The 19,389-nt window shown below is 41.7% G+C and overlaps 1 protein-coding gene across 1 annotated transcript in view; it reads left to right on the top strand.

Annotated features, from left to right (window-relative positions):
• The window catches only part of RRAS2 (RAS related 2), a 42,067-nt gene extending 22,976 nt beyond the window's left edge, over positions 1-19,091 (top strand). Inside the window, exons 2-6 of the mRNA XM_030240223.2 lie at positions 7,715-7,802; positions 8,274-8,376; positions 9,771-9,879; positions 17,016-17,134; positions 17,623-19,091. Coding sequence (XP_030096083.1) covers positions 7,715-7,802; positions 8,274-8,376; positions 9,771-9,879; positions 17,016-17,134; positions 17,623-17,710 — 507 coding nt within the window. The 3' untranslated portion in view covers positions 17,711-19,091. The remainder of the gene's footprint in view (positions 1-7,714; positions 7,803-8,273; positions 8,377-9,770; positions 9,880-17,015; positions 17,135-17,622) is intronic.
• Positions 19,092-19,389: the final 298 nt, after the last annotated feature.

Genomic DNA, 19,389 nt, shown 5'->3' with positions numbered 1-19,389 from the left:
TACTTGACTGTAGAATAAGTTGATGCTCCAGAACCAATCTGGCTTTTTAGTCTGTCACACAAGTCAGTCCTGCTTAACTGGGGATGAAATCTGAAATTTCCTAGCATACAGCTGTCTGGAGAAATATCATTGGAAATGAGTGTGTTAATGGATACAAAATCCAAGTGTTCATTTTGGAAATGCAAAAACAAAAGGTGCATAGACAAATTTATCTGTTAACATTCAAACTGAAGGTACTTTACCTTCCATACCCCTTCCCCCTTGCCCCCACCCCCCCATCCTAGCTCATCTTTCCCCACACCTGTGAGGGATGCAAAACCAGTTTTGTTATTAGGTATTCTGGGTAGTGAGCAGAACCAAGCCCATATAGAGGAGAGCCATGTTATCTTTAGCTGTGTGCCTAAAATATGCCCATGCACTGAGCAGAGTTTTCTTAGGAGTTTTCTTTTTCTGATGTGTTCACTCTTTGTCCATGGAAGGAGAGGGACAGAAGAGTCTGTGGTGTGTAATAGGACTGACACTTTTAGTGTTTCCAGGCTAAGCAAAGCTTTTGACAATCCTTGCATTGCACAAAAACATGCAAGGGTAAGACTTACCTCTACTTAACCAAATCAGGTGTTTATTTCTGTATCCTACTCTTTTCTGTCTTCCAGTTGTATGTTGGCAGGGGAGTAATCTAATAGATGTACTCTAAGGCTGCCATGGCTTGTACAACAACTTTGCATTTTCAATTATTTTCTTCTTTAGTAGAACTGTTAATGTTTGATTAAGCATGTACTTAATCATAGTTTGGTATTATATATATGTGTTATTTTTTCAGGAACAAATAAAAATTTTCAGCTTGTGTATGAATTTCCAAAGGGCTTAGCTTGTACATGCCTCATGTCATCTTTCTTTCACTATAACTTCCTTCAGCTTAATCCTCTTCTGTCTTTGTGACTTCATGAAATGAAGTGTTTCACATCACTGGGTAATGGCAGTAATTGAAGTTACAAATGACATCTGTTTCCCTGGACAGCCATAACAATGCTGACAGTACACATTAGGGCACTGGGAAGTAGTGCAAATTGAGGGAAGCATCACTGATTGCTTGCAAGCACTGACTATCTTTTAATTTATATTTCTTGGAAGAAAGGAATGGGTGCTCTTACTGTTTGTATAATTAAAAGAAAGAACCTCTTAAAGATTTGTAGGAATATGGGATGATTGGATGATGGCACACTTAGCCGTCTGTAGCATGAGGCAGTTCTCTAACCATTGTTTCTTTAGTCTGGCCTTTATCAGGATAATTCTAGACCTTTGGTTTCCTATTTTCGCAACAACATCAAAATATTTGCCCTCATTCTGTAAATTATGCCAGCAAAGCCTGCTGAATGCAGTCCTGAGCATTTATGTTGGAAGTGGTGCTGGGTTGCTGTGGGTACCTACTGTGGTACTGGTTTGGGCACTGCAAAAAACTTTGCAGGGGTGGCAAACCTGTCATCAACCCCAACAGCATCCATCTCCTGCTTTTCCAGCACCAACCAATTAACCCTGTCTGGAAATAGTAGGTCCTAGTGAACCACCTGCTCTTGAGGAGGTGTGTGTTTGCTATTGGAACAAGCTTGTCAGAGTCTCTCTGATTAGTGGTGTGCTTTTAGTTTGTTTGGGTTTTTCTGTGACCCAAGTGCTTGGGGCTCTGTGAAAGGCTAAATTCGTGTGTTTTGCTCTGTCTGTTCCTTTATTCTGGAATGCAGTCTGGGTTTATGTTTGCTTCTAGAAGTCAGGGTTTTTTTACTACATGTTTTCCTTGTTTTCTAGCCAGCCAACTCATGTACTCTAAAGGAATGACTTCTCCTTTGTGCTGTGAAAGGAGGTTCTTTTAATCCCTTGAGGTGCTGGAGCCCTGAGCTGCTGCTTTGCCTGACTGCCCCTGCTGCTGGGCAGGTCAGCTCTGGACTAGGGCAGCACAGTGCTTGGGCAAGGTGACAAGTGACTGTCACCCATCCTCCAGCCATCCTCTGTGGTGACATAGAACCTGTCTGCTTCCTCCTCCAGAGACAGGAACATAGATTAGAACTCCTAGAAAAGGTCTCTCACTTCCTTTGCAAGCTGGAGGAGGGCACAGTGTGTCACTGGGGTCACTTTAGTACAGACTTGGTTGCTCTGCCACTCTTAGGTAGAAGAGTTGATGGCAGAGGCTATAAGATGTCATGGGAGGGAGAACAATAGAAGTTGCAAACTGAGCTATGCAGTCAGTCCTTTAGATCTTAATTCATGGTCTGGGAAGGCTTTTATGGTGTAGTCAAGTTCCTCAAAGAGAAAGGTGTCCACTTTTGGCCCTACTAACTGGCAATGGCACTGGAGCTCTGCTCTTAACCTGTGGCACTGGCTTTGTCTATGGCTTGGAACAAGTGCTGAAAATACACATTTAAATGAAGAGAGCTTAGGTGTTTGTCTTTGTGGGTTAAATATTTCTGATGTGATCAGTGTGGTGTGTGATAAGGCTGTAGCTGGGGCTGCTGTTTGTTATATGCCCATGGTGGAGACCTGGCAGTGCAGGGGGTGAATTGGGCTTCACATTGGTTGAGTGGCTCAAGAGCAGGCATGTTCTTGGTGAAATGAGGTAAAACCTAGAGAGGAGGTGGCAGTGTAAAAGGCAAGCAAAGGAGAGACTGGAGAAGAAATACTTTGTCAAGGAGCACAGCATGGGAATGTCTTAGGATCTTACATTTCAGGTATTTGGGAATTTATTCAAGTCTAAAGTTGAAGCTTTGGTGTTGGTGGATGCTACACACTTGTTAGGTTCTAGCATAAAAATTATAGCTAGGGAGGATTTTTGGGCTGTTTGCAATGCTCAAATTGCAGATGCTTATTTAAATCCAGAGCTGGTCTGTAACTGTAGCTGGAGGGTGGAAACCCTTCTATTTCCTTGCCTTAGCTGGGTTTGAACCAAAAACTTAAAACATGTGGAAAAAATTTAAATAAGCAACCAGTGGCTCTTTGAAACATTATGTGTATGTTTAGTAAATACAGATGGAGATTATAGAGACAGCAAGGATGAATATATATTTTGGCATGTACCTCTCCTTTAACTTACTCCTTCTGGTGGTGTGCTCTCACTGTGCAGGGCTGCCTGCATGGCCTTCAAGCTTGGTGTAAAGAGAAAGGGAGAAATGTTCTGCAGCCAGCCTCTGGACTGCAGCTTAGAGAGGCAGCTTCCTGTCAACAACAACCTACTTCTCTCCCACCCTAAAACATGAAAGTGCAAAAGAAAGTTATCTCCTGACTTTTCATTTTGTGGACTGTTTATTACTTTATGAAAAGTGGCACAAGAGCTGTGAATTGGCACTGAGGTTTTCCATCAAAGGTGTCTTTACTTAGTCATTTTTATTAATTTATGGAGTGGGACTCAAGCTTGTCAGCTAATGGAGGAATTTCTCTATGTGTATTAAAGGCAACAAATAAATGGGGGAAGAGGATAAACTGAAGAACAGGTTTTCAAATCTTCTCCTCACCAAATGACTTGAGAGATTGAAACACTGATTTAGGGATTGCTATTGCCTAAAACAAAGACTGCTGGAGCAGCATTCTGTATAGTGTCATTGTTTCCATGCACTGCAAGTAGAAACTCCTGTGAAGGTCAGGAGGTCGTATGAAATGCTTTTTAAGATAAGTGTATACATAAGAAGGGATTTTAGTGGTGGGTTCCCCAGCTCCAAGTGATGTAGGTAGTGTGGGATTGGGGATTTTTATGCCCTTTTGGTTTTTTCCCCCTTTACAAAACTCCTTGGCAGCAGGCTCTCCCATCTCTGGGCTTGATTGCCTCAGCAGTCATAGAAAGAGAAAACCTAGAAAACCTGTTGCATAATATTCTGGGTAAATTGAATGGTTGATGAGAGTACTGGGCTCAGCTTTTCGTTTCCCTTCTAGGAGATGGGTGGAAAAAGCTTTGATTTGGCTGGTGATTAAGGGAGGGGTGTAACAGGAGAGCATGTTCAAGTTACTATCTCCTTAGAAGAAACTTTACTGCTTCTAATTATTTCCTGCAGGCAGTGGCCAGCTGCAGTGGAGCCAGCTGAATGAGCCGTGGCTCTTTGCATTTGTCAGAGGAACTCCACGGCTCCTAGAGGAGTGGATCTGGCACCCTGGGCTGCATGGGGCCACCCTGGAGAGCCATGCCCTCTGTTCCATGCCAGCTCTCATCCCAGGCTCCTGCTGTGCTTCCTGGGACTGCTGGAGCCTGGCAGGGTGGCTGCCCTGAGGTGTTAGGGCTTGCATAAAACACACAGCACTAGGCAGGCCTGGGTATTCCAGCACTCTGGGACGTGCTTGCTCCTCTGATTTGTCTAGGCTTGGCATCAGTTTGAAACCAGTAGGTTGTCAGTGGTTTGTGTCTGCTGCAATTGGGCTCCTGTTAGGCTTTTAAGCAGTTCTGCCACAAACTCCTTGACCTCTACCAAGTTATTTGTGCTGGTGCAGGGTTTTGGGCTTGCTGGGTGAGCAGGCACCTTGCTGGAACAGCATTCAGGAGTGAGGGATGGCCTCATGGAATGTTTCAGCATATCTGCCATGCCTTAATTCTTTAAACACTGCCTGAACAGCAGCAGGAAGCTCCATTTCTGCTCAAATTGATAAATACTGTGTCTGCTACATCTTTTTTTTGTAAATCAACCAAAACTGAATAAGGCCTGCGAGCTGTGGTTGTTGTGTGTCCTGCAGCACATAGTCCCAGTGCAATTTGGGAAGGCTCCTTCAAAACCAGCTGCTGTTTCAGGCACAGAAGCCTTGCCCAGTGCCTGGAGGTAAACCACAGCACTAATTGCCTTGCAAACCTCTCCCATGGTGGCTGGGACAGCAGATTTGGCAGTGCAGCTCCATGGGAGGGAAGAAAATACTTGTAAGAGCAATTGTTACCTGGAGGATCTGTGGCATCTGCTCGTGATGAATTTGACATGTGGCTGATGCTGGCTCAGGATGACTTAATCTTGTTTCCCTTTTTGAGGGAGGAACCGTGTTCCATGTCTCTGTACCTAGTCTTGCATTCATGCTTTGTGTATAGTTGGAGTTTTTTAATTTAAAAAAACAAACTAAAAAGGGTGGAGGGAATCACAGAAATGCCCTGCAGATTACAGAACATGCTGTAGTTGTTGGCCCTTGGACAGATAATGAGGAAAATAAGAAGAATCCATCTGAGATCATGATGGCTTTCTTTTTCTGAACTCTCTTGGTTGAAAAATACTGCCCTTGCTGAATATAAACTTGCTGCTTTAGGTGTTCTATTAACACTGATTCATGAGAGCAAAATAAATTGATTCCAGAATCTCCCTTTTATTTAAAAGCTGTTATCCTTTACCATTCTGTAAATGTAAAGGTTCAAACAATAACTTTGAATTCTGCAGGATGGAGGAATAAAAGCTGAAGCTGGAGAGGGATAGGGAGTAATTTCAGAGTGCAGGCTTTATCTTCCATGGTTTAGTAATGCTTTTTGTAAATATCACTTTCTGTTTCCTTAGTGAAACATAGGACTTAAATTCCCTTCCTTGTGATCATCCCTTTAAAGTCAGATCCTGTAAATGATTTTATTTATATATTTGTATGTTCACTGAAGTTTCTCATCCATCTTTTAAGGTTTGTTAAAGGCCACAGAAGAATTGAGACCTTTTTTACAGTTTGTGTAAATTCATTCCTCAAAGTCTCTTCCTGGATAGCATGTTTTGAGTCATGTATAGATGCAAAAGAAAAGACAGAGGACAGTTTTGAAGGCTGAATTTTCTCCTCTTTAAATCTTAAAGGGAAGCAAGGTAAAGGGATGATGTATAGTTTAAAGAGCTGCTTGTTCTGAGGTGAGTGTTCTGCTGCCTATAGACAGGCACTTTGGCTCTGTGTTGCATTTAGGATCCCATGCCTGTTGGTTTACTGGAATTTTTTTAGTGGTAGAGGGTTTGTTAGGGGTTTTTTTTGTTTTGTTTTGATTGGTGTGGGTGGGGTTGAAGCAGGGTGACTGTTTAGCCTGGGTGCATCAATGCAGAGCAGCTGTGACTGCTGTGTAGGTGTATCCTGAGAGGACACTGATGTCTGCTTGAAATGCAAAGGAGCTGCTCAGGCTCTCTGCTCTGGGGGCAGCAGTTTTAGTGTGGTGCCAGCTGTAAATGAACAGATCAACAGCAACCTGTGCAAACTCCTGCTGCAGCCAACTGCATGAAGGCTGTGGTACCTGAGCACAGGGTATTTATAGCACCCACAGCTGGTGATGTGCTTCTCCCAGGAAGGGAGCTGCAGCTCAGGCCATGAGCTCTGCTGGAGAGCCCCTCTCCTAAATGCTGCTGAACCAGGAGCCTGGCATGGCCACGTCCAAGGGCTGGGCTCAGCTGGGTGCAGTCAGGACAGTGTCCTGCAGGCTGTCCTCATGAGCAGCTCCTCACCTGAACTGAACAAGGGCAAATACAGCCACATAAATTATCTGCAAGGAACAGAGTTAACTGTGTTCTGCACTGGCAGTGGTGTGTCTGGAGAAGGTTAGTGGGCTAGTGCTGTGATTTCAGTTCTTTTTTTCCTCCCCCTTTTTTTTTTTTTGTTTTGTTTTCCCAACTATGACACCTGTTAACTTGATTTCAGTAAGTTTAGAGGAGCAGAGTGTTGTCTTGTTGGGATCTTTCAGTTTGTGTGATGGGAAAGGTGCTTCTGCAAAGTCCCCTTCTTTTTTTTTTCTTCCTAGGAGCCAATATCTAGTTTCAAACCATTCCAAATTCCTTACTGATTTACTGAACTGAACTGGATAATGTACACATGGTACACCTGCAGTTCTGCACAAATTGTGCACTGAGTGCCTGCTGGGAACATAGATGGGAAAGATCAGGGTTCAGATTTGTTATGCCAATGTGATTCCTTCAGTTCTAGGTGAAGTTAATTTTACTGTGACTGCATGCAAGTTAAAACTTCATCCTTTGAATTCTAAACTTGTCTTCTGATGGTGTTGTTAACCCAGTATTCAGTACCAGATTACCTCTAGAGAAGTGTACCAGAATGTGCTTTGCTCTACAGTCTGGGTGATAAGCAACAGCCTGGCAGTGTCTGGTGGAGCCTTGTGCTCAGGCCATGGGTGGCACAGGCATTTCATGGCTTATTCTGATTTCAGGGGTTGTCTGTCTGGGGGCTGTGAGTGCTTAAAGTCATTAAAACCAGGAGAGAAATCCTGGGAACCAGGATGTTCTACCAGACTTCTTTCAGCTAACAAACTGAGTGCTACTTGTGCTGTGTGGAGCTGTTGCTAGACACTGTTCTAAAACTGCTAGGAAATTCTAGAAACAGCTGAGAAAGTCTTGGTACTTCCTAGAAATTTCTGGCTCTGGAATGGGGAGAAGTGCTGTAAACTTGAGAATTTCAAGTCTACCAGAAGTTCAGAGAAATTACAAGAGACCTTAGAAGTCCATAGAAACTGAAAATTTCTAGGGATTTGAGAAATACCAGTAATGTCTACAAAAATGTTGGAAAGGCTGTAGGAATCCAGTTAACTCAGTGTCTCTGCTAGTAATCTCTACAATTTATGTGCATTTACTAGGAATAGGAAAATAGGAAAACTGGGTATCTTTGGATGAAGTGTGAAATGGTTGTGCATGGATAAACACACTCACCTTCCATATGCTGTCAAGTGTCCAGTTCCAGCATCTCCCTCAGGGAGTGAGTGGCCTGTGTGTTCTTGTCTTAAGAGCCAAACCTGTTTTCTTCTCTGCAGTCCTACTTTGTTACGGATTATGACCCAACCATTGAGGACTCCTACACCAAGCAATGTGTGATAGACGACAGAGCCGCACGCTTGGACAGTAAGTAACCCGTCCACAGTGCCTGCAAATCCAGGATTAGGAATTTTTTTGGTGTTCCCAGGAGCTACCTGGATCATGATGGCATGGAAAACACACCTCTGTGCTGCCTTTCTCAAGTGTAACAGAAATGCTTTGCTTTAAAAGTTTGTTCTTGCATGTTGGTGATTTCTTCAAGAATAAATCAACAACCCTCATCCTCACCTATCTCTGAGCATTTTCCAGCTATTTCAGATGGTCGGGAATTAGCAGAAGTCCTCAAGTGTTTTGTTGTTCACTTTGTTTGGGAGGTCTTGAATTGCTCAGTCAGTGCAAGAACTTGTTGGGACTTTTAGAAAAATATCCAGTAGTATCTGCAAAAAGTGGTTTCTGCTTAGCTATGATGCACAGGATAGACTCTCAAAATATCAGGAATTTTTTTTTCAGTCTATCAGAACCTGAAATATAGTAATTAATGTTTTTGCTTGTGTTCAGTTCTGGATACAGCAGGACAAGAAGAATTTGGAGCCATGCGTGAGCAGTACATGAGGACAGGGGAGGGCTTTCTGCTTGTTTTCTCAGTCACAGATAGAGGAAGGTAAGCCTGAGGTCAAATTATTAAAACAAACAAGTTTTAATTATTCTTAAATTGCACATGATCCTTAACTGAAATAATCTCAAACAAGACATTAAGTATGTGTTCACTCTTAGGTGCAAGGTGTGATGCTCTTTCAGCACTGAAGAAGACCAATTTTGATCCAATCACTTTGTGAAAGTGTCTTATTTGTTTCAATAGATGACTTGAAAGCATACAAAAAAAAAAAAAGCTCTATTCAAGAACTTTATTACAGTCCAGAATACCATATTCCTGGGAGTATCTGGTATTCAGTCAGTTCTTAGGGATATCCCTTTGCCATGTGCAGCATCAATAGCTGGCTCTGGGTTTCTGAGTGGGTTTAGGGTAGGTGCCTGCACTCTTTTGCAGGCAGAGGTCCCTCTGCTTTCTCCTATGCATTGACTAAATGGCTGCAGAATGCAGATGAAACACCTTCTTAGAAGCTGATGAGAGCTATGCTTAGTGACATACATCCCTTCTAGTTACCTTTGCATGAGGGGTCTGGCTACCTAGTTCTTTTCCAGTGTGACTTTTTGACTGCTGATCATCTTGCTTTTAAATTTTAGCTGCAAATTAGGTGTAAATGCCTTCAGGCTATATGTCTAGAAGGCTGCAAAGGGTGTGTGATTACCTGCAAATGTCTGTGCTGAAGGTCCTTATGTAGTGATGTAGCTTGAAGAGTGTTTACTTGAAACCAGTGCTTTATTTATTCATTGTCCAAAAATCCTTGCTTAGGCCAGAATTAGCTTGTTTAGTGTACTGTCCTGGAAGAAGCTTTCTGCTCTGCTCACTTTTTCTTAAACACTGCTGGAATATTTCTTATGCTTGAAAAGCATCAGTACCTGGTTTAACTTAGTTGGTAACTGGAAAGCTTTCTGCTCATTTAGCCCTGCCATTTTTCTGTCCTTGACAAAACAAGGCTTTCCAGCTTTGGTAGCTTCCCCAAAATTCTTAGAAGTAGCTCTGGAGGTTGCAAGCTAAAATTGATCCACCAGGGTCTCTATGCTGTGGTTTAAATATTCTAGATGGAGTAGAACTCCAGAGTCAGTATTTGTAGAATGGACTGTAGTTGCTTGATTCTCTGCAGCACACTGGCCCTGGGTCCCTGTGGATTGAGACACAGTCAGTGTTTTGCTCACCCTGCAGCCCCACCTCAGCCCAGTGCAGAGGACTCTGCTCACTTGGGGATTTTTTTGGTTTGAGTGTTGAATGGTTCTCTGACTGCTCATGCTGTGACTCTGGAGTGCCTGCAGCTGTCTGTGCGTGTGTGTCATGGCAGGGCAAGTCCCAATATGTGACTCATAAGTTCTGAACTTTTTCAGAACCTGAGAATCTGTGAATTAGTGCACTGATGCTCTGCTTGTGTTCTTTCACAGCTTTGAAGAAATCTATAAGTTTCAGCGGCAGATTCTTAGAGTGAAAGATCGCGATGAGTTTCCAATGATTCTCATTGGTAATAAAGCAGATTTGGACCACCAAAGACAGGTAACTCATTGGCTCTTAGTCACTGCTCACTTTCTTCCAGGAAATTCAGTTTTCCCCCCAAAATTTAACTTCCTTCCAGAATGGAAACAAGCAAATTAAAAAAGTCCTATGATACAAACTAATTCCAATGCAAGAAATTCCACTCGGTTTCTGTACTTGAAGAACCTTAGGAGCATGATGGCATTCCATACACAGCACATCTTCTGTCTGACTCAGTGGGGTTATGTTGAGACCAAGTCTATTCACAGAGCTGAGAGCTTTCTGTCATGACTTGATTACTCAGGCATGAACGTGTCTAATTCCTCAGTTCTGTTACTCACCACTGCACTGTGCCAGCAGAGTGCATTCCAACACTAACTCCAACCATCCTTAGTCTTCAGTGCTCTTGCTTTTACCTTTCACTGCTGTGATGTATAAATAACTAGTTATTCACTGTTTTCTCTTTGTCCACTTATCTTCTGCATAACTGATTAAAGCTTTAAAAGTTGGAAGTACAGCAACACAATTTCTGTTATATTTATGTACCTTCAAGTTTTGAAACCAGTAGTTTTCAACCTCACCTCTAGTTGCAAGACTACTTGAAATATTTAGTTGAGAATGATTTAAAGGACTTCCAAATATGTTTTTCTTAGTTGCTGTTGATTTTTTAATGAATCAAACTAATTTGGGCTGAAATGTAAATAACCTTACTATAGCAGCAGGAAAGGAACAGATGTCAAACTTGTGTTTTCTTCAGCAACTAATTTGAGAAGCTTAGTATTTTCTCTTGAGACAGTAAGAGGACATGGAAAGCTTGGTGGCAACACATGATTTTCTGAGAATAAAATAAAAATTGCTGTAATTGTTCTAGGAGTGTCACAGGAAAAAACCCCATGGTTTAAAGACCTCAGTGAGTTAGTTTGTGCATTATGGAATTACAATTACAGTACAAAAATGTTCCTGTTGAATACGGTCCCTTGACTGTCACAGCCTCTTCATCCCAGAAGCTGTGTAGAAAGATCATGACTAAATTAAAAGCTATGCTGAAAGATGCTGCATTGAAAGAAGTTTTCACAGAAGTAGCTCACAAATTCCTCTGAAATAACTTTGAGTACTCACACATTCACAGAACAGTCTGTCCCTGAGATAGGGACATTTCATTCCCTGTCATTCTTCAGTTACCATCATGCTCTCATCAAAATCCCTAGATTTAACCTTGCAGGTCCTGGAACATGTGTACTTCATCTCCTGCACAAATGCTGGCATTGAAATTATGGAGGTGAAACTGAACTCTTCTGCTAATTGTAATTGCTGAAGGACAAACCCCCAGATGCTTTGGGAGGGAAATAACATCATGGCTGTCAGCCCCAGCTCTCAGGATACCTGCAATTGTAGTTGGTAATCCTGCACATCCATTTCTAGAAACAGCTGTGAACTTTGCTCTCTCTCTCTCTCCTCCACCCTCCTCATGTTATTACACTGCCTCTGTTTCTCCCTTAAAGGCAGAGAGGTGCCTGTCCCCTGGTCTCCTGGTCCCTCTGCCCTGTTCCAAGCTGCCTTTTCAGGGGGAGATGGGCTGGAGCTCATTCAAGCTCAAAGCAGCTTTTTCTAAATTGCCTAATTGCAATTTTGCTGCTTATATCTATATATGGCTCCAAAATTTCCTTTTGCTTTTTATGGCTATATTAATTACCTTAATGGATTAGATGCTGATGTGCATTATTTCTTGTTGCTCTCACTCACCATTTATATACCAATTGGTGGACTTGTCACTGCCATCATAAGCTGGGGCTTAGGCAGATATAGCTGACAAAACTTTTCTGGGTTTGCTTAAACAGCTACTTTGGGTTCTTAACTCTTCCCTGCCCCTTCCCCATTGCATGGTGTGTTTCACTTGGGCTTCAGTCAGTGTGCAGGAATGATTATGGGATGCTGAGCTGACATAATTGGACCCCACAAGGGAGAGGCTCCTCTCCCACTTGACTTCACATTCCCATTCTTTCCCACATCTCACTTGAAGCACTTTTGGAGTTGAATCATCTCTCTGGATGGGGAGGAGCAGGCATGGCTTCCTGGGACCTGTGTGAGCTAAATCAGCTTGCAGAAAGATTTGAGTGCCAGTGCTGGAAGCATGGGTAGGGGTGGGACTGTGGCTTGGAGCAGAGCAGGGAGGAGTTGGGCTGGGGGGAGCAGTGAGACCTCGCCCTTTGGCAGCAGCCAGCAGGGAGATGTTATCAGCTGGGTGTTACACAGGGGGGTTGTGTGTGAGCTCTCAGCACAGCCCTCCACTCACTGAGGGGCACCAGCTTGTTCATCTGGCTGAGAACTTGTCAGCTAGTCCTGCTACCAGCTAAACCAACTATTCCAAAAGTAAGGAAAAACTTCAGCCTGGCAAGGTCGTCCTGCTCTGGCTGCAGGTTTCTTGGCAGGCAGCTCTGCTGGGAGCAGTGGGATCAAAGGAGAGAGTGCTCCCTCACCTTGGCTGGCAGTGCTGGCTGAGTGGGGAGTTTGGGGCAGCCCCAGGCTGTAACTTGTGGGCAGAAGTGTGATAAGGGCAAATCCTCTGCATTTTTACACTTTGCCTGCTGATGTGCCAGACCTCCTTGGGCACCACCAAAAACTTGCTAGGCCACTCTTATCTTTTACTTACCTGGTTCTTTCTCTCGTTTAATCCCAACTGTACACTTTTCAGCTTCAGAATTAAGGTAATATTTTTAGAAAGTCAGGAAGCTGGGTATCAGTTTTTAGAGCAAAACTGCTTGTACTGGGTATCTGCCTGCTTTTTCTTGGAAGCAGGAGGCAGAGCAGTGAAATACATGCAATCTCTGAAAGACTTAAGCCCAGTTAAAGTAATTTAGTGTGTGTTTGGATGAGCAGATGATACTCAACAATAAATCTTCCCAGAACCCAAAGGAGTTAAACATGTGGAAGAGTTCTGGTTGTCTCAAGGGTCTGGCCACACCTTTATCCAAGTAAATATGTGTTGAGGTTGAACAGAGTACAGAGTACTATCGTTGTGACACCATAAATCTGGAGGCTAATGATGCATAACTAATCATCCTCGTGTGGTGGCAACTGTTTCTCAGGAAATACATGAACTGGGTTGTACAGCAGAAATGCACAAACAATGGTATGATCTTGATGAATTGTTGGGGCTCACCAAAGGTGCGGTGTAAATTAGTGGGGCTTTGTATACCAGAGAGCAACTCACAAGTGGTTTTGGGGGGGGACATGAAAGAGTAAGTTTGAAATAGCAATTTGTCATGGTAATAACATGGTAATAAATAGTGTTAAGCAGCTTTCTTGTGATTTTCATCTCTCAATCTCCATGGGTTACATTGACAAAGAAAAGTGAGTCTTCAGAGGACAAGGAAGCATTAATCTTTAGAATGTATGATAAGCAATGAAGCTACCAGTGTTTCCAAATTCCCCAGTCACAATTTCTGACTCTGAAACCAGAATTGAAGCACCATCTCTTCACTGCTCTTTCCTAAAGTAAATGCTGTGTAGCAGTCTTTCTGTTAAATGGGTTAATTCCTTAGAACTCAGCACTGGATGTTTCTACTGTAAGATAATTCAGTAGAGCACCAGATGTTTTAATAATAACCACTAGTGGTGGAGGAGTAGACTTGTCAGTGCAGGATATGTCTGACTTTCTGTAGATAACTGCTAGCTTAAACTGGGTCAAGTCTGATCATTCCCCAGATGGCAGGGTTTCAAGGAAAATCCAAGCTGCAACAGGAAAGTGCTTGGATTTCATTAAATGCTACTTCTTGCTTTTGCATCATGACTGAACTAACACAATGACCTAGTGCTGAGATCACCTCTGTTACCTTTAACAGGTATCTTGAAAGCAGGAAGAGCAAGAGAAGTCCATGTGACTTAACTCTTGACTATCTCTTTCTTGTATGAAAGTGAGATTATAACTTCTTGCAGTGGTAGATGTTGGGAATGTGTCCAGGAACACCTCTGTGCTCACAGCCAGATTGTACCTTTGACTGGGGAGTGTGGACAGACTGGAGTTAGGGGACAGTGAATTATCCCTGTGGGATAATTGGGATGACAGATGCACTCTTCAGGAGGGATAGAGCTCTTGGCAGAAATGGACAATGTTTTTGTGCTGGGAGCACTGTAGGGTGGGCACAGAGTGGTAGAAATGGATTCCTCTCAAACTTGAGGAAACATTTAATTGTTTACCTGTGTGATGTGTGCCTTAGTCTTGTGTAAGTGTCCAGGCAAAATACAGGTGCAGTGTTAGGTTAGGTAGCCTTGTAGAGTTGCTTTAGGTAGAAGCAAGCATGGAAACTTCAGAAATTAATGCATTTCTGACAGATACCAGACAGAGTAGTGAAGAGAGAAGGACTTATGTTCACATGATTATTGTGCAGATACTCAAATGGAAACTGTTTCAGAAGAATGTTAGCTTAGGGAGGTGGGGAAGAAGCTTTTCCATGTTTGACTGGCTCACATCTTCTGTAATGAGTTTTCATTTGAGAAACTTTTACTAACTGTCAGAAGAGGGAGAATGAGTGATATCCAGAAACAAACAGTAAAATATCCTCTAGCAAAAGGGTGAGCATTATGGGTGGTTCTCATTTGCATTCAGCCTGAAGCTCACTAAAACTGCAGGACCAACACACACAGATGTACATACAATCACTGCCATCAGATCTGTGGTTCTCTTTAGTTCTGTCAAAATAACATCCAGTCATCTTTGAAGAAAAAGGATTTAGTTTTTATTTTGGTGGTGATGTTAAATAAGCTGTCCCATCACATTTCCTGGAAAACTTGTGTTACAGATTGTTGTACTCAAGAAGGGACAAAAAAATATGAAAAGTCATGGTTTTATTTACAAGTATTTCTATGTTTGTACTTACATTTCCTTCAGCTTTGAAGATCGAACTGGTATCTTCTGGCCTCTAATTTACATTTTGGGCACTGCACATGTTTCCGTAGTGTTTCTAAACTAAATATTTTTTTAAACTGACTTTTGAGGTCACCAAAATTTACCACAAGTAATTTGACAATATACTTGTGAGACTGGAAAAAAATTATTTTGGAATTTAACAGTTACAGATATTCCAGTAAATACAACAAGAACTTTAGTGTATTTATTATGTTTTAGATTCAGGATGTTGTGGAAGTGAAGCTTAACTTCATTGCAGTGTTAGTTTGACTTGTACCTGTAAAGTGCTTTAGCTACAATAGTGAAGAAATTCTTTAAACATGTGTTTAAAGATTGAGTTCAGCTTCTCCTCAGAATTATACATTCCTTGCCAGTTATTTATTTTTGTTGAACTTCAGCCTCTCACTTTCTGGCCCTGCAATGAACTATGCAGGGATGAAGAAAAGTAAAAAGAGTTAGTTTTGCTGGAATTGTTATATCTATAACTTACTAGTCTGAGGTAAAGATGTACAGAAGGTTCTGGAAGCACTGGTACAAACTTTAGGGGATTGTGCAGTCATTGAAGTGTCAGAAAAGAGCTACAAATATTTGTCCAAGTGCAGCCTTCATAAGCTTTGCAATTGGAATATTTCAGCATCTGAGGTCAGAGTGGAGGGTTGAAGTGGAATTGTTCTTGCTGGGGGAGCAGGAGTCTTCATTATTTTCCAGTTTTCAAACAGCCCTAGAGGATTGAAGTTCCAGTTCTTCCAGTTCTCCTTATGTGCCCTGCAGTTAAAAAGGCAGCTCCAGTGGTTGATCTTAGGGTTGAGTTGGTCCTGAGGGTTTCTGTTTTGGCTTCAGCTAGTGATGATAACACTGAAATGAATGCAGAGTTGCTGTGAGTGTTTGAGATCCACAGATGCATCCTGAATTACTCCAGCTAATGGCACAGGGTGCTGGGAGCATTTTGTAGAGCTTCACAAGGGTTTAGTGGGAGCAGCCCTGATTTCAGCAGGAGGTGGATGGATATAGTGCCAGTGGGATGCTAAGGGCAGAGGAATCAAACATGTGGAGATGCCATGCATGGAGGCTCTTAAAGCACTGTGTAGCTGTTAAGAAACTATTTTGCAAGCTGAAAAGTCCTTCTAGATCATGCACTGTGGTCGTGCTGCCACTACTTTTCTATTCCCATCTATTTCCATTTCTGTGTAGCTGCTTTATCTAATGACTACTCAGAGTTCCTTTTCAGAACTAATTTAAAAATAAACCCTCCTTATTTTGTTCTTGTATCAGTCCTCTACGTGCTGGTTTAATGTTTTTTTTTCTGTGAAAGCAGTGTAATCTTTGACATTTCTTCATTAGGCATTGTCTTGGCATGATCTGTTGTGCTTCCTTTTGTCACTGAAAGCTGCCCTTTCCTCCCTGGCCCTGGGGGTGACCTTCCCCTGGGAGCCTCACACCTCTCAGGGTGGCCTCTGTTCTCTGACCTCACTGCTTTCCACCTGATCCAAAAATACACAGTGGTCTCCTTTGCTTTTGCCTTGTGCCTGACTTATTCCTCCTTCCTAGAATGGTCCACTGGCTTCCTGTCTTCTGCCTCATCACTTTAAATTTTCTACCAACTTTTCATGATGCTGGCTGTTTCCTATTCATCTCCTTTTCCACTGCTGTCTCAAGGAGTCATTTGGAGCCAGGGTCTCTTTAATATTTCTGGATTGCCTGAAGGCCTCATGGATTTTTAGAACTCTGGTAATCTAAGCAATACACAGCCAGTTTTAAGCATAGCTATGTCATTAATAGATTTTTTTTTATTGACTTTTTAAAAAGACTTAGAAGCTAAACAGCAGTTGTTGTTTTAATAGTAGTCTTTTTTTTTTTTTTCCTCTAGATGTAGCTGGGACAATGCAAAGGTGAATTTAGTAATAATATTCAGAATTCTGTTAGCAACCCAGCAGATGCTGACTAAAGCACTTGCTTTGAGGAGGAGCAAGGGACTAATGTCTGCCTGGGAAGGAAAACTTGGTCTTATGCAGAACTGGAGGCACCTGGAGTGAAGGGGATTTCTTGGAAAGTCAGTTTTTGTCTATTTCAGAAACTTCCTGTAAAAAAAGTCTGTTTCCCAGCTGTATAACGTGGGCAAGGTGAAAACTGTGCTGTGCCCAAATAACCATTATTTTTTGAGGGAGCTGGATCCTTAACATGCACATGCAGAGTGTACTGGCACAAAGCTGCTTGCAGAACCCTTGTGCTTAATGACTGATGTCTGTTGCAGGTGACACAAGAGGAAGGCCAGCAGCTGGCACGGCAACTTAAAGTAATGTACATGGAAGCCTCAGCAAAAATCAGATTGAATGTAGACCAAGCTTTTCATGAACTTGTCAGAGTTATAAGGTATGGTAATTGAGACCAGATAATTCATGTCCATGTGTTAATGGATAGCTGCAGCAAAGGTGTTGAAATGCAGTGGGAAATTGCTGGGAGGATTCTGCCTGCTGTTACCTCTAAGCTTTAGCCAATGATCTCCATTGTAAAACACTCAGGTGCATTAGGAAAAATGCTTACATGAATTTAATATTTGAAAGAGAATGTTGTCGTCTTAATCTTTTGGATTTTATTGGTCACCCAGTCAGTAACTGTGATAAACTGCATCTGAGACTGGCCTTCTGTAAAAAATTTGGTTTCTTAAAAAAATAAACAACTCCAAAAGGTGAACTCAAAACCTACTTTAACTACAGAACTCACTTACTATATCAGTAATTTGAATGTAAAAAGCAAGTGCATTCCCTATGAAAGTATAAAAAGAAAGTGTGGAATACAGTAGTTGTGTTTATTTACCTGAAAATTATTCTATGAATTTAATTTTAAATACCTGTTTCCAGGAAATTTCAGGAACAAGAGTGCCCTCCTTCACCAGAGCCAACACGGAAAGAAAAAGACAAGAAAGGCTGCCATTGTGTTATTTTCTGAGAATCCCAAGAACCAAGCTATCAACTGCCAGATCATATTTTTCTTTCCATCATTTTACATCACTTCTGGTATTGGTCTAGCCTTATATGTGCATGTCCTAAAAGTGGTCACCAGAATAGCCTTAGTCCAAGAAGCTGGCAGAATAGTTCTTGAAGAAGACTCGGTCATCCTGGGGCAGACTTCAAACCAAAACACTAAGGCTGCTTCTCTAAAACCACACTTCCTTCCTTCTGTCCCTTCAGAGCTTGCACCTTGTGGAGTTTTATTCGCAAAGGAGATGAAACAAAACCGTGTAGGACGAGGTGTTGAAGTCATGCATAAGTTGTCTCTTGTGAATTAATTTATTTTTACTTCTGACATTTCATTAGCTATTACAGAGACCTATATTGGAGTATAGAGAATACTTTTTAAAAAAGGGGTGGATTGGCTTTTTTTTGTTTGTTTGTTTGTTTCTGCCCTCAGTTAAATTAGACTTGAGTATTCAGCTAGCCTTAAGAAACCTACACTGAATTTCATTGTCAGCAAAAATTTTCATCTCTCATTTATGCTGCAGTTTTATTTCGGTGGCCAAAACATTCTACTGTATTTATTTTTTGAATCCAGAACAGCTACAGGATGATTACTACTACTATTAGGATATGGCCAAATACCTGAGCTCATTCTGGATTGAGGCATTTTTTCAGCTTATTAAGAAATTTCACATTATGTTTGAAAATAAATTGTGTCTTCCTTTGTATTTCTGGGTAAGGGATTAAGGAAAACTAAAATTGTAGCTGTTTTTGTTTCATGTGATATAAAAACGAATTTGATCTTTCCATTGTCAGAGATGATTAAATGTTTTTGCTATATACTTTTATACATTATTTTCTTATCAAACTAGTTAACAAGTATTTTTATATGTTTGTAAGCAAATATGCTTTCACAGCATAACTTGTGTATATGTAAAGATGAGTATTTAATTCTCACAGTTCACTTTTAACTGACAAAATTGTGGGATTTGCCAAACTGTGGTAAATTTCTCCTTACTCTCCCGGTTATACCCAAGAATGGCCAATTATGTGCCTGCCCAGCACACCTATAGAGTAAAATCTAGTGTTTTAATGAATTTCAGTATCCCTTACTAAAGACTGACCATTATGTGAATTATTAAACTGTAAGACTTTTAACTGATTGTTTAGTTAAACTGTGGATGGTTGTTTAATTTTGAGTTCTGTGGATTGTGTTTAAACAATTCAAGAGTATGGTCCCTGATATTGAAATACTGAGTGGTATTGCACAGTTGTCACCTTAACTGAATGTGTCCAACAGTTCTTTGAAACTTGATTATTAAGCAAACCCTTGTATAACTTCAGGTGCTAGAATTAAAGATGATCTAACCATTTTCGGGGGGTAAACACACTGCCTCTTTCTGAATCTCTTCCAAAACCTGCATTTTTTGGGGGGAGGTAGAGGGGAGAAGGGAGTGATGGAACCTGGCTGGGGAAGAGCAACACGTATCTGCAACAGCATTTTCCTCAAGCTTGGAAGTAAAGGAACTTTACTTTCAAGAAACACTTCAGCTTAAGTCATGACAGATGACAAAAGCTGATGTTTGCTTTGGCTTGAAATGTGTAGTCAGTGGTCCAGTCAACAATCCTTGTGTTTTCAGGCTGTGCTCACTGTCAGGTGCTCTGCCATAA

This window comes from Serinus canaria, chromosome 5, assembly GCF_022539315.1.
Source record: "Serinus canaria isolate serCan28SL12 chromosome 5, serCan2020, whole genome shotgun sequence".
Lineage (NCBI taxonomy): Eukaryota > Metazoa > Chordata > Aves > Passeriformes > Fringillidae > Serinus > Serinus canaria.
This window is presented reverse-complemented; position numbering and strand designations above follow the sequence as displayed.